Source organism: Prunus avium, chromosome 1, assembly GCF_965620075.1.
Source record: "Prunus avium chromosome 1, drPruAviu1.hap1.1, whole genome shotgun sequence".
NCBI lineage: Eukaryota > Viridiplantae > Streptophyta > Magnoliopsida > Rosales > Rosaceae > Prunus > Prunus avium.
This window is the reverse complement of record NC_142284.1, coordinates 58,731,892-58,747,161: the sequence shown is the minus strand read 5'-3', so window position 1 is coordinate 58,747,161 and position 15,270 is coordinate 58,731,892. Positions and strand designations below refer to the sequence as shown.

General features: G+C 36.3%; 2 protein-coding genes and 1 pseudogene across 2 annotated transcripts; all 3 read right to left on the bottom strand.

Moving 5' to 3' along the window:
• Positions 1-99: 99 nt before the first annotated feature.
• LOC110756003 (protein DETOXIFICATION 14-like) lies at positions 100-1,663 on the bottom strand. Its single transcript, XM_021957371.2, has 2 exons — positions 1,440-1,663; positions 100-1,133 (listed from the first exon to the last, which is right to left on the bottom strand). The coding sequence occupies exons 1-2, from the start codon at positions 1,635-1,637 to the stop codon at positions 582-584; spliced, it is 750 nt and encodes a 249-aa protein (XP_021813063.1). The 5' UTR covers positions 1,638-1,663; the 3' UTR covers positions 100-581.
• Positions 1,664-8,123: 6,460 nt separating this feature from the next.
• Positions 8,124-9,086, bottom strand: LOC110756010 (ethylene-responsive transcription factor ERF022 pseudogene; annotated as a pseudogene).
• Positions 9,087-11,753: 2,667 nt separating this feature from the next.
• Positions 11,754-14,811, bottom strand: LOC110755976 (putative disease resistance protein RGA3). The gene is made up of 3 exons (XM_021957320.2): positions 12,503-14,811; positions 12,347-12,417; positions 11,754-12,033 (listed from the first exon to the last, which is right to left on the bottom strand). The coding sequence occupies exons 1-2, from the start codon at positions 14,689-14,691 to the stop codon at positions 12,405-12,407; spliced, it is 2,202 nt and encodes a 733-aa protein (XP_021813012.1). The 5' UTR covers positions 14,692-14,811; the 3' UTR covers positions 11,754-12,033; positions 12,347-12,404.
• Positions 14,812-15,270: the final 459 nt, after the last annotated feature.

Genomic DNA, 15,270 nt, shown 5'->3' with positions numbered 1-15,270 from the left:
CAATTTTGCTATATAAAATTCAATTCAATTCAATTTAGATGGATGGGCATGAATGTAAAACCCAGCTTTATTATTTTTTTCCTAGTAGTTTATCATTTCCCTACCTTTCGTACCACTTGAGGCGAATACGTACAAGAGCACTTTTATTTATTTGACATGACACATGGTAAAAGATAAAAGGAGACATGACATTTACTGTTCACATGAATGGTATTTGACATAGTAATTTTTTTTTTTTTTTTCCATTGTTTTTAATTTTTTAATTTTTTTTGATATCATGCTGACTTCAGCATCCTCAGACAACAGCTTGAGATGTTCTTTCCTTTGGGCCTACGCAGGCTTCGTTGAGCCGACTATCTGCCCGGGCTGGATTCTGGAGTCCCACTTTGCTGGCCTGGGGGGGCCTTTTGCCCTGGCTGGGCTAACGGGTAGAACTGCATAGTGGAACCTACAAGTTTTTTGTCTTTTCTCTCCTTCACGTTTCTCTCCTTCACGTTACGAACGAGTTAGCGCTTGAGTGCTCGTGTGTGTATACAATAAGACTACAATCTTCTTAGAGTGAGGAAGAAAAGAGAAAATGATTACCAAGCCATTAAAGCTGAAGGAACAGCAAAGCGGAAGAACTCCTTAATGTTTAGAAAGACCTCAATTGAAAGCACATGAGCACGAGTCTTTTCACATGCTACAGAATACTTTATGTAAAACCCAAGTAAAAGCACATTAAACCAATAAGAGAAGCTTATAGCTAATGCTGCTCCAATACTTCCTAGTTTGAGTTTAAAGGTGAGACCCCAACAAAGAGGTACATGCAAACACAGAGCTGCACAAGAGCTATACAGCATTGGAAGAATCAAACTCTGTGTCTGGAAATATCGAACGAGCGATTGAAGTACGGCGTAGGAGAAGAGATTAGGGATGAGACAGAGTGAGTATTTGTGGGCTACATTTGAGATCAAAGGGTCTTGGCCTATCAATTGTAGGATTTTGTCTGTGAATATCCATAGTAGAGATATTGGGACACAGACCAAACAAAGACAAAGGATGGATGTGTAAGTGTAAATTCCAAGCTTTTGATATTGCTCTGCGCCATATGCTTGTCCACACAGAGTCTCCAATGCACCAACCAGACCAAACTGCAACATTTTGAAGGATCAATTATCATGAGTAATTAAATTAAGGTAACTTGGCAACTAAGTAAACAAGTCCGTTGAACGAAAGTTATGATTTTAACAAGATGCTTGAGTTTCCCAGCTTTGAGTATAACTTAATTTGCCAATGTAACTCCAAATCAGTGCAGATCAAACCTAGCTAGTGTTTGGAAGAAGACCAAAAATCATGATTGAAGCTAGTTGTTTGAAATTGAAGGGAGACAAGACCTTAAAATATGAACAAGTTGCATGGCTTGCAGTCAAAGGATAAAAAGGGAGAGAGGACATTACAAGAAGACTGAAGCCAGTAACATTGGTGAAAGAGGTGGCAATAGAGACCCCGGAAAGCGAGAGCTGATCAACATGTCCAACCATCATCACCGAAACAACCTGTATAAGGTACTGCATCACCGTGACAGCCACCATCGGCGCTGCTACGTAGCTCACCTTCCTAAGCTCTTTCAGGAACACCCTCCATTTCCCTCCCATTTCCTGCCTTAGCTCTGTCAAATGCAATTGTGCATCCTCAATATTCATTCATAATCTCTAACTACTCCCATACTTTATAATGACAAAACACAAGAAAAGTCCAGAAAAAGAGAGGTGTACGTATTTAGTGGTGGATTGTCTTTATTCGATTATCCTGTCGGATTGCATGGGAGTAGTCATCTGTGTATGGCAAAGCGCTCTTCCACTCTCTTGTAATTATTATTATGTTTCTTTATTTTGTAAAAAGCTACCCCACAAGAATGCTACCAAAAATCTGACAAGAAAGTGAAGAATCCACCTACCTAACAATCATAGAGGGAAAACCAAATACATGCATTACAATTTATATGTGAATTTTTTTGCTCTTTTTGTCCTTGTTTATTACTTAAGTTTACTGTTTGCAATGAAGTAATATAATGAAACTGATAATAAATAAGCAGGAGAAGGAAAATAAAATGTACTAATGTTTTTTGCCCCTTTAAAAAGACATTGATAAAGATAGTCCTCATACATAATAAGGATGACACATGCAATTCATGTGTATGTCAAAACAATGGCGGAGCTAGGATTTCACATTAGAGTGAGGCTTTCATAATTTTTTTAAAAATAATTAGAGATATATTTAATGGTCACTACTACAAAAAGGGCAAAAGACGACCAGAAAAAGACGACGGCAGAACAAAAAACCGTCGTTGTTTTTAAAAAGACGACGGTAACAAAAAACCGTCGTGGATAAGTGACTTAAACAACTAAAAAATGGAGATACTGTTGAGAATTTTTTTATAACGACGCACACAAATAAAAAAGTGTCATCTTATTAAAAAGCTTTTCTTTAGAGTTAAAATTTGACCAAAAAACAACGACAGCAGGTATGACAAGCGTCGTCTTTTAAAAATCAAGTGTCCTTTTTTTGGTAAAAACATGGTTGTTTTGAAAGAACTGTCGTCTATTATATGTAAAGATGATGGTTTTTTTTTATAAAAAGGGTCGTCTATTATTAAGTAAAGACGACGGTTTTTTTATAAAAATGGTCGTCTTTTATGAAGTAAAGACGACCCTTTTTATATGAAAATGGTCGTCTATTATGAATTAAAGACGACGGTTTTCATATAAAAAGGGTCGTTTATTATATGTAAAGACGACGGTTTTCATATAAAAAGGGTCGTCTATTATGAAGTAAAGACGACGGTTTTTTTTTATAAAAAGGGTCGTCTATTATATGTAAAGACGACGGTTTTTTATAAAAAGGGTCGTCTATTATAAGTAAAGACGACGGTTTTTTAATAAAAAGGGTCGTCTATTATATGTAAAGACGACGGTTTTTTTATAAAAAGGGTCGTCTATTATATGTAAAGACGACGGTTTTTAATAAAAAGGGTCGTCTATTATATGTAAAGACGACGGTTTTTTTATAAAAAGGGTCGTCTATTATATGTAAAGACGACGGTTTTTTATAAAAAGGGCCGTCTATTATGAAGTAAAGACGACGGTTTTTTAATAAAAATGGTTGTCTATTATATGTAAAGACGACGGTTTGAAAAATAGCGTCGTTTGAAAAACCTTTTACGTCGCTTTTTAAAAAACTATGACGTTGTTATGTGTGTACAACGTCATTTCAAAGAAATCATGGTTTAGAAATGCGCTCTTCGATAATCATCGACGGAAAACAAAAAAACCGTCGTTAACAATATAAATAAACATGACGCTTATTACATCTATACCCTAAACCCTAAACCCTAAACCCTAAACCCTAAAATATAAACCCTAAATTATATATATATGTTTAAATAATTTTAGAAAAGGGATTATGGTTTTACTGTAGGAATTTCAAAACATTTTTCCAAAGTTCATTTCAATATTAAACATGCATTTAATCAAATTAATCGCAGCGGAAGTCTATGGTGGTTGTTTAAATTCAAAAACAAAACTTCTTCCAAGTATCTTAAGCCATGAACATTGATATGTTTTTCATAAATGAAAATTCAAGAGAAAAAGGATAAGATCTAATTACCCTTGAAGCAATTATATGAACCAATTTGTGTTTGGTCTTCTCTTGATGATTTCCTCTTTGTTGATCTCCTCTTTGATCTTTGCTCCTTAATCTTTCTCCTCCATGTGAGCCACAAAAGTATATGGCCTCTAAGTCTCCACACCAATGGAACCTTGAGATGAGAATAAGTATCTTGAGAATACTTGGATGCTAGTGCAAGATTCACAAGATTGGTTTCAATCTAAACCACTTTGAAAGATGAAAGTGTTTCACTCTTGAAAACTCTCTTTTGTCTCTCTTTGATCTCCCAAACCCATTTGGTTGATGTTGGATTGTGTTTGTGTGTTAATTAGCTTATGGAAACAATTCCCATACACATTCACTTAACCATTTTCGGCCAAATCCCATTGGGCTTCCAAAATTAGGCCTTATGACACTTAAACCATAATATTTAGGTGTCTTAAGCCCTTGGACTTGATACCCAACCATTTGGGCTTCCCTCTAACTATTATCGAGGCCCAAATACGTTTTTACACGTAGTAAATCATCCACATCAAATCAATCAAATTGATTTCCTCATTCTCATTTGTATTACTCAAAGTTAACCATTTAAGGTGTGCGATCCATTAGGTTCTAATTAGCAAGGCAGTGGGAAAATATTAGAACTCTTTCTAACCAACTGGAATTAAAACCCCTTTTTAATTCTTCCTTTATTTGGATCGATCACAATCAATCCTAGGACTTCCACAAGCCAAGAGTGACATCTAGCAATATATCAAGGCTACCCAAGCTAACCAGAATAGATGAAGAACCTATTCAGTTGGAATTGCAATGCAATACGATCCTTCTCTTATACAATGTTTCAAATCATATTATTAGGGTACGGATTGTTTATGTCAAACCCCTAATATGATTTATAACCTCATGTGATTCAAAAGAACATGATTAAGAACAACTTTCTAAATCAAGCTCAAAAATACTTTGGCCAAAGATTTACTGAATCACATCTTGAAACATTCTCCTTCTTTATCGAAAGTAGAGATTCCTTATTGTACATTCACATGCCCCTATGATGAATTAAGAGATCCCAACAACACTTAAGACAAATCTTTTACGGCTTGCCTTTAAGAGCTATCAAAGATCAATAACGCATCACAGGACAACCATGATACCTCAGGTCTAAGGACTAATTTGCATTATTGCAACTATGAGTTCTCATTTGACATATAGATAAATACTCCATATGAGAACTACGGTTGATCGCGTTCAGTGTACTCATTCACTAATGAGCACCCACATACTTGTATTAGTGTCAACTACACAAATGGTTTGAGACTAACCATCCTCCCAATTGAGCATACATAATATGTGCTAATCTTGACGGTTTATCAATGCCCATTTGATAACCTATGATTAGGAACATTTTGGGATGCTACAGTTAGAGATTAAAGGTCTCCCGAATCTAATCTTCTTTAGATTACTTTATCTCTTATTTAGCATACCCGGGACATTTGTTTCTTTACACGATGTAAAAGATAACAAATAAGTTTGCCCTTTATATATCATATACGAAATGTATTCTAAGGAGATTACATCAAATGTATTGGCTCTTAGGGCACATTTCTAACATTTACAGCCTAATATATATTAACCATAAACCCTAAACCCCAAAAATAAACCTTTATCCCCCTAAACCCTAAACCCTAAACCATTAAAGTATAAGTGATGTTGTGACTCATGAAAACATTTTTCTTTTTGGTGGTAATTTTAAATTTGTATAACTCAAACTTAATTTTTTAAAGCTTAAGGGGGAAGAAAATATCTCAATGACTTCATAGGAGTTGACGTTGCATTTTTTGGATTTATTTTAAATTTATTATGAATATTTCGAATTAAATAGAATAAAATATTATTAATAAAACCCACAAACCACGTCGGCATTAAGAAATTAAAGACGTTGTAAATCATAATAAACGACTTAATTTTAAAACAAACGAATGACGGATTATGTAAAGACGACGGTTTTTTATGAAAAGGGTCGTCTATTATATGTAAAGATGACGGTTTTTTTTTTTAAAAAGGGTCGTCTATTATATGTAAAGATGACGATTTTTTTATAAAAAGCGTCGTCTTTTAAAACACGCTAAAAAAAGGCCGCTTAAGTGAATTCGCGCTCGACAAATTTTCAAATTTTCCCCCGTCTTTGAAAACCTTATCTCTCATTAATAAGCGTCGTCTTTTAAAACACGCTAAAAAAAGGCCACTTAAGTGAATTCGCGCTCGACAAATTTTCAGATTTTCCCCCGTCTCTGAAAACTTTATCTCTTCCTCCTTGAAACCTCTTGAGCTCCTCTCTTCTTGAAACCCTCCTGAGCTATCTGAAACACTCAATCTCTCACCTTTCTACTCCTCATACGTACCTACCAGCCATCGACGCCGTCAACGCCATCGACGCAGCGACGCCATCAACGCCATCGTTCTTCGAATCAGTCATCACTAGCTGCCATCGACGCCATATTCACAGTCAACGACGACGATGTCCTTGAAAACATATCTAGAGACCTTGCGAGATGGGAAAATCCTAGAACATCAGATCTGGTCTTCAATGTCGCCTGAGGTTCGATGACAGATCTCCATCACGCCTTCTTGGTGAGCTCTCGCCATCCACGTCACAGAAGCAACTCTAAGTTTTAGTCAAAATGTTCTTCTGTATTGTGTTACAAATGAACTTTTCCTGCATAAGCTTATGCTTGTATAGATGATGCATATTTTTTGTTAGTTAAGATGACCTTGAAAACAGATCTAGAGACCTTGCGAGATGGGAAAATCCTAGAACATCAGATTTGGTCTTCGATGTCGCTTGAGGTTCGATGACAGATCTCCATCGCACCTTCTTGGTGAGCTCGCCATCCACGTCACAAAAGAAACTCTAAGTTAGTCAAAATATTCTTATGTATTGTGTTACAAATGAACTTTTCCTGCATAAGCTTATGCATATTTTTTGTTAGTTAAAATGACAGCAAGATAATGTAATCTTATTGTGGTTTTTGATTGCTCAGGTAAGATGACATGGCAAATAGGTGCTGCAGCTTATATCAAGTGCAGCTCAAAGGCCAAGATGACAACTTAGAAGAATATAAGATCCATTTGACCAAGATGACTTAGAACACTACTCCAAGATGACAGCTGAATGTGGAGAACAAGTACAAATTGTGGAAGATACAACAACCATATGTTAATGCTTTGGATATGGTATTTTGTAATTATAGGTTATAATGTTATAAATATGGTATTTTGTATGGATATAGTAGGAATCAAGATTGGTAAACAATGTAATTACAATTGAATCTTCAAGTTTTATGAAAGAAATAATTTTTTAGGATATCTAAAATGAAATTAGTACATCATTTTTACAGATAATAAACGGCGATTTTTTGGAACAAAACCGTCTTTTTTAGATTTAATAGACGTCTTTGGATATAATAAACGACGGTTTTTTCAGAAAAAGTGTCATCTTTACATTTAAATAGACGACAGTTTTTTCAGAAAAAGTGTCGTCTTTACATTTAAATAGACGACGGTTTTTTCAGAAAAAGTGTCGTTTTTACATTAAATAGACGACGGTTTTTTCAGAAAAAGTGTCGTCTTTACATTTAAATAGACAACGGTTTTTTCAGAAAAAGTGTCGTCTTTATATTAAATAGACGACGGTTTTTTCAGAAAAAGTGTCGTCTTTATATTTAATAGACGACGGTTCTATAAAAAAAAGTGTCGTCTTTACATTCAATAACGACGGTTTTTTCAGAAAAAGTGTCGTCTTTACATGTAATAGACGACGGTTCTTTTAAAAACCGTCGTTTTTACATATAATAGACGACGGTGAATTACCGTCGTAGTTTGACTTACAAAAAGACGACTGTCGATTTAACGACGGTTTGAAAAAGAAAAAGACGACGGCGTTTCCCCGTCGTCTATTTCAATTTTTGTAGTAGTGGGTTCAAGCTCTAACCGGTTAATTAGTTAATATTTCATTAATAACTACTCATTTTGGCCCACTTCATACTATCATTCATATTGATAATAATATATCCATTCATTACAATCATATAATTGTTATGAATTTTAAAAATCGTTGAAAATTAATCTCATCATCTACACTATTCAAACTATAAAAAAAATGTTCATAAATCTCAAAGATAAATAAAAGAGGAAGAGAGATTTTTTAAACATCACGAGAAAAAACTAGCTATAAGACAGAGAAACCAAAGCAAAAGCACAAAAGCCAACAAGAACAAAAAGCTACGGGGAATTAGATTATCCAGAGAAACAAATGACCCAAAACACCTGATCTCTGTATATTATATATACCTAAGTAAATATCGAGAAAGAAAAGAATTTGGGGGAGAGGGGGGAGCTAGGCCCACCCTGGTCCTTAGGTGGCTCCGCCCACTAGGTCAAAATGATCGTATTAGTTTTTTTTTGTTTTTTTTGTTTTTCCTTAAACTCACAAAAACAGGACACCATGAGAGATACTTTTATACAAGTAATTTTGGAGGGGGGAGATTGAAATTAAAACCTCAGTTACACGGATAAATGCTCTTAATCATATAGATTATACAACTTTCTTTTTTGGGTGAATATTTGGATACAATAGTAGTTTTCAACTTTCCAAAATTAAAACCAAAAAAAGGTGACTTGCTTTGTCTCAAGTACGTATAATTAATAAACTAATTAACTAATGGCTCATAAGTAGGAGTCCCATATGGACAAATGCTGGATATTCTCACACTCCCCCCCCAACTCAACCTCCTCATCATAATACTCAACACACGACATGTCGTCCCCTAACAACGACAGACCCTCATGGCAATGAGCCCTGTACATGTACCGCATCCACAGCTTCGGCGAGTCCAATGGCGACTCGTTAATAGCCTGGATTTGACTCGGCGACAGCCCCACCGTCACAGGCATTGAGCTCAAGTCCCTTGGCGAGGACGAGTCACCCGCCACCTCAGTCGAAACAGCCCCCATTCGCAGCCTCCTAACCCTCAATGCAGCCTCTTGAGCCGCCAATTGCACGTCCATCGGGCTAGAACTCGCCGGCCTCGGCAGGCTATCAACCAATTCAGGAAAATTCAGCACCGCGCCACGTCCTCTCAGGTGCAATGCCGCCGCATCATAGGCCGCGGCAGCCATTTCTGGCTCTTCGTAGCTCCCGAGCCATATTCGAGTTTTCTTCCCTGGCTCGCGGATTTCAGACACCCATTTGCCCCATTTTCGCTTGCGAACGCCTCTGTATCGTGCCGAAGAAGGGACGTGGTGGCAATCGGCAGCCGGTGGTTCCATTAACGATGGGGGGTTTAGTAAAATTTGATGGTTTTGTTTAGAGCTTTGATCACAGGAAGAAATTTCAGTGTGATGAGTATGGATTTGGTGCTTTAGATATATACAAGTACGTTAGTATGCAGATGCGGTGATTATTAAAGCATTAGGGTGGGGGTGGTGCTGGAGCGAGGTTTCCAAGTAGTTACGTAAGTGGGAAGATGCTGGCAATTAGCGCATGTGCATATTAATTTTTTCCATTCAAATAATGCCACGTGCTGATGTTCACATACAGTTTTTTTCTTCTTTTTTTCTGATGATGTTCACACACTACATGTACTGTTGCTGTTGTTTTCACTTGTATATATGAACATATTTTTATGTATGTGACATGTCATTCTTTAGAAATGGTTGTTTTACAAACAGGACAGGGTATAAAATCTAGGTTATTCGAACTTATTAATAAACTAATAACTTATACATGTAATTGTATACATGACTTTTCTATAACGTGACATGCCGTTGTAGTGTTATTTATCTAGTCAAATATTGTAACGTGTATAGCGAGTGATATGTTTATATTTTTTTTATGTATATAATGCTATACTACATTTTGTAATTTGAGTGGTTGGATAACGCCACATCGACATAACGCATAATACTATGATCATCATAACGAAAAAATTATTTGCTTGATTGAGAATATTTATGTTACTTGACTATCAATCAGAATTTGGATATTCAAATCATTAAATTACACATCAAGGTGGTTTCCGATTAAGTCGCCAATTAATTTGAAGTCTTATTAATTAGAATGCTAATAATATAATTGAACTTGTTAGGTCTATTGTATGATGTTTTTCATATATATTATCAGTCAACACTATAATTCATCATGTAAAATCATGCAAAGTTTGTATTTCAAAAAATAAACGCGACTCTACGAAAATTTCGAACTTATTTAAATTTATTTGTAAAGTGAGTTTAGGCCAATCTATTTTGAAATTATGACTCCATTCTTCATTAGTTTACTTAGTAGTCTCCTAGTGTCAATACACTTTTCTTTTTATATTTATTTGTTCGTTTATGCTTATTTTAAGATATTTTTGGTTAAACATAAGCTCTTTTAGTTTTTAATTTTTTAAATTTTGAATAAACAGAGAAACAGTACACAATCATATGAGATATGAGTCTTTTGCATTTGATTCGGGACCAGAAAAACAGGTCAAAACTTTGCATGAATGGACCTGTTGTGGGCACATCACAACACATAAAGCACACGAAATAGACTTGGTAAGGAAACATAGACGCACACACGTGTATACATACATATTTTTTGAATGAATTAACACTTGTACCAACAACATAGAATAATACATGAAGCTAGAAATATATTATAAAACATGGTTTGTAGGTCAAGGCCTTCACTGTTTTTAGTCATCTAGTTTCAAAAACAGCTGTCTCAAGCTAAGCTTGACTGCCAGCCAGCTGGTTTGTCTCTTCTCTTCATATCCAATCCATGGAAAGAGATGGCCCTTTGTCACCAACAACAACCTTGAAACATGCATGGAATGGGGAAAAAAAAAACAAATTTCTTAGTTGACTGACTGAATCAGTCGCACCGCCCCTCACCGTACCCAAGTACGGTTTGCGCGTGAACAGGCAGATTCTGATTGACCACAATATATCGCTAGCCCTCTTTCTTTTCTCTCTCTTTCTTTTTCTCTCTATCTCATGATCCGTACGACATTCTAATGTTCTATGACCAGATATATATTACGGGTGGCAAGAGATGGACTATTTGGCAAAGTGGCTTTCGGCTAATGGCAGACCAATAAAGTTTGTCAAGGGGGGTACTCATTTGTACCATGTGTTTAGGTTTACCATATGCGTAAGGAAGGAGGCACTAGGGGTTTACGTTGAGGGGTGAACAACGTACTGATGCGTTCAACCCTGCCGTCAAATAGTTGTCCACTTGATAGCTATATTCGGGATGCCTTTATTATAACCCCACGTTATAAGTTATAACTCCCTCGTTACAGTATCTTTGAGGCCTTATATATGGATTTGAGGTGAGATTCTATCTCTTAATCGTTGGATTAGACTAATCAATTTGATTCAATGGCTAACTAATTTGATTCAACAGTTAAGTTAAGAGATGAAGCCTCACATAAGGGTCACATATAAGGCCCGCACTAAAGAATTCTTGTACCCATAAAACAAACTTCTCGGCATAATGGGCCATTAACATCCTTTTGGGCTTGTTGGCCGAATGAGCCATCTCTCATTATCTTGTCACTAATACTAATAAAACAAAATACATATTTATTAATAATACAATCTAACCCAATTTATTTATGCTAAATTTGCAGGACTAAACGTCATCCAAAAGTTTACATGGATGACATAAAAATTCTAACAGCTGACAGCTAAGCTAACCAACCTCCGAACAATTCTAACAGCTCTAACCAACTCTAACCACTGGGTAAACAGGAGCCTCAAAAATGATGATTAAGAATTAATTTGAAACTGAATTACTTTCTGATAAATCCATGTAGTATGCAGACCAGGACATAAAATATAATGGCACCAGCAGCAGCTGAAATATGAGAGATTGGAGAAGGCGCCACATCAAATATATGCAGACCAGGAGAGCAAGCTCATAAACGTCCGCAGCACAATTAACGACTTTTCTAGCTTAAGAACACACACCAAATCAAAGTTACCGATGGCAAAGAAAACACACCTTCTAGAGGAACAACAAAACACACCTTCCAGGTAAATTGCAAACCCAAATTCACCAGTTCCTCAGAGTACATTTTACGAATTAATGACACAAAGGAAGTTTTGCAAATGATCAATACACCAGTAGATATAAGGTGTTCACAAAGTTTGTGCTTACAAAACAAAAAAAATAAGGGCAATTGAATCATCAAGCTCAGTTGAACTTCCAAATTCACCATGTCAAAGGCAGTGGTGAAAATAATCAAAATTTCAATACACCAGTAGAATAGTTAAATATTGGAACTTCTGTAGGCTGACTTTTGATGGTTTACATCACTCTGTTTGCTTCAATAGAGGTCCCTGAAATCATGACACATACACAGTTGATCAATTAATTTGCTTCTTGCAATCATTTCTCTTAGAGGGAATTAAATTTTTTGAGAAACAACTAACTAAAGCATGCAGATTAAACAAAACAACAAACCTCGTGTGGCATAACAAGTAAATTAATTTATTAATACTAGCTAATTTAAAATTAACTCCAAAGATTTAACAAAACAAACATCAAAGCACCTAAAACAACTGCCTAACAGGAATGCGAACAATTAGTTTTACTTTTAGTACAAAATTAAAAAGGAAAGTACCTTTTAAAGAAGATTATCAAAGTACGCACCTTTCATACTCATCTCAAGCTCGCCGAGACAGATGTTTTCATAAATGTGCTTTGCGAGTCACGACCATCCTCTGAAGATTTTGAAGGAAACAAATAAGATCATAGTTGGAATTGATACATAAGTACTTAAATAAGAGATTGCTAGAGCTCAATTACCTGATAATGCGGATGTTTGGGTTCGTAGCAGAAATCTTGGCCCACTCTCCATTGCCTTCTTGGTAACGCTCTACAAGTCTCTCAGATCCAGGGATGCGAAGAGTCTGCAGTGGTGTTTTGAAGACGAAGTCTGGCAGTGCTTTTAGCAATGCGCAATTCTCAATTGTTAACTCAGAAAGGCATGGCATGATTGTAATTTCAGAATCCTCTTTCGTCCACTCTTCCACGCCTTCCCACTCTTCCCAATACGACATGTAGAAAAACTCTAGTTGTTTCAATTTTGGGAATAATATCAGGGGTGGTGATCTGATTCTGAATGAGGTTTGATCTTCTAATCCCAAAAATTCAACACCGACCTTTCTCACTCCATACGTCCAGTATAGGGTCAGTCTTTCAAGGTACTCCAATTTCCCAAGAGGCCAAACTTCACACTGTGTCCCATAAGAAAGATTGAGGAATCTCAAATTGTGTAAAGACTGCATCCAATTGGGCCACGTGGTGCCATTATAATCCCAAATATCTAAAGATTCCAAATCTGGGGACGGTCGTAAGGCATTCAGTATTTCTACACTACTACTACTACTACTATTGTTCGTCTGCCTCTGAAAAACAAAGGTAAGATGAAATAGCTTTTTGTCCGACAATTGTGCTTTCTCAACCTCGCTCTTATCTGTCGCATCCCCCACAAGTTGTATTCTGAGACTTCCCTCAAGGTTCAACTTTCTCATATCCCCAATTTGGAATGCTTCATCGTTGTCGCCACCACACCGACACACATCTAGTGTTTGTAAACTTGTTAATCTCCTTATCCCTTTGGGCAACTCTAGAACTCGACAACCGGTAACATAAAGATGCTTTAAGCTAATCAAGTTTCCCATGTTTTCAGGTAGTTTTTTAAGTTTAGAGCAAAAACGAAGGCACAAGGTAGACAAATTGTACAAACCACAAATAGTGTCCGGTAATTTCTCCAAATCATCATTGTAAGACAAATCAATATACCTCAAATGTATCAATTCACCAATCTCCTCTGGGAGTTCTTTGATGGAATTATCACTCAAATTTAATGTCCTAAGACATTTCAATTGTAAAATTAAATTTGGGTCTATGGTAGTAATTCCTGAATCAAAAGTTGCGAGCGTGCGAAGCTTTTTGCAATTGTAGGATGAGATAACAAGTGGACCTTCAGGAACATATCTCAAGGTCAAATGACGAACCTTATCATCCAATACCTTTGATTTGTTGGTAGTTTCCTCACCATGATCTATAATCAAACACTCGTTCTTGGTGAGAAATTGCACAAAGTCATGCACAATATCATGCATTTTGCAACTTGTAATTCTACCAGTTTTACGATCTTCATCAAAATTCTGGAAAAATGATCGGGCCACTAAGTTGTCAAAAACTGCATCACCTGTTGTTCCCTTACTTTTATTCCCTTTCGAAATAACATAGTCTTGTGCCATCCAAAGTTTAATCAAATCATCTCGTTTAAACTCGTAATCTTTAGGAAAAGTAGCACAATATAAAAGGCAAGATTTAATTGTTGGGGACAAATCATAATAACTTAGGAATAAGGGTTGGAAAACTTCTTGCTCGACCTTCTCTAGATCCCATATCTTACTATTCAAAAGTTCTTTCCATTCTCTCATTGTTCTCTTATTCTGCATGAGACTACCTAAAGTCTTTGCAGCAAGAGGCAAACCTTTACACTTCTTTACAATTTCCTTGCTAATGTCTCCAAACTCGTGTACATCCCTATCCGAAAAGGCCATGTGATTGAAGATTGACAAACAATATTCATCACTCAACTCTCCCAGATTGATCATGTTTCTTGTTGCTCTCATCATATTAGCAACCTCTAGTTTTCTTGTGGTCACCAGTATTCTGCTGCCTTTAGCACCACTTTGGATTAATGGCACCTTTAATTGTTCCCACTTTTTAGGATCATCGGTCCATACATCATCCAAGACAAGGAGAAACCTTTTGCCCTGGATGGATTTAGACATACATTGCAAGACCTCATCCAATTCATTTGAACTTGGGGCGTCTTTACCAATAATGGCTTTGGCAATCTTAATCTCATCATAAGGGTCTGAAACACAAACCCATTGCCTCATATCAAAATGGGATTTGACTCGGTCATCATTATAGGCTAGTTGGGTCAGAGTTGTCTTCCCCATGCCTCCCATCCCTACAATAGGGATGAGAAGGAGCCCCTTTTCTTCTTCACTACTATCACCTAACAACTTTGTTATCAAACTATTCTGTTCCTTTTCACGACCTGTTTCCCTCTTTTCGGCCGGGTAGGCCGATGGAAGGAGTTTTTGGTCCTTCTTCTCTTGAGATGCGTAGGCGTGCCACCACCAAACCACTTGATGACTTGGATGGAAAGATTGTGTGAGTGTGTTTGCGCTTCTGACTTCTAATCAAACAATTGATCGACCAAGCAAGGAACCTCCTCTTGGTCTAGGTTCTTTTTCTTCCTTGAGGTCAAGGATGATTGAGCTTTGTATGACTATTTTTAGGATTTTTGTGATAAGTGTAGTGAATGTAAATGCAGGAAATGAAATGACAAAAATTTAAATGCGATTAAATAGATTAAAGCGATAAAGACTTGAATTAAATTCGAATGTAAAGACAATTGGAATTAAATTGCAAGAAAGTAAGCTTACACTAGAAAAACGAAGAACTCGGATAATCTGAATAGCTTGAAAGATAAAATCCTAGACTATGAATTGAAAAGTACAGGATAAAGAGATAGATTTTGT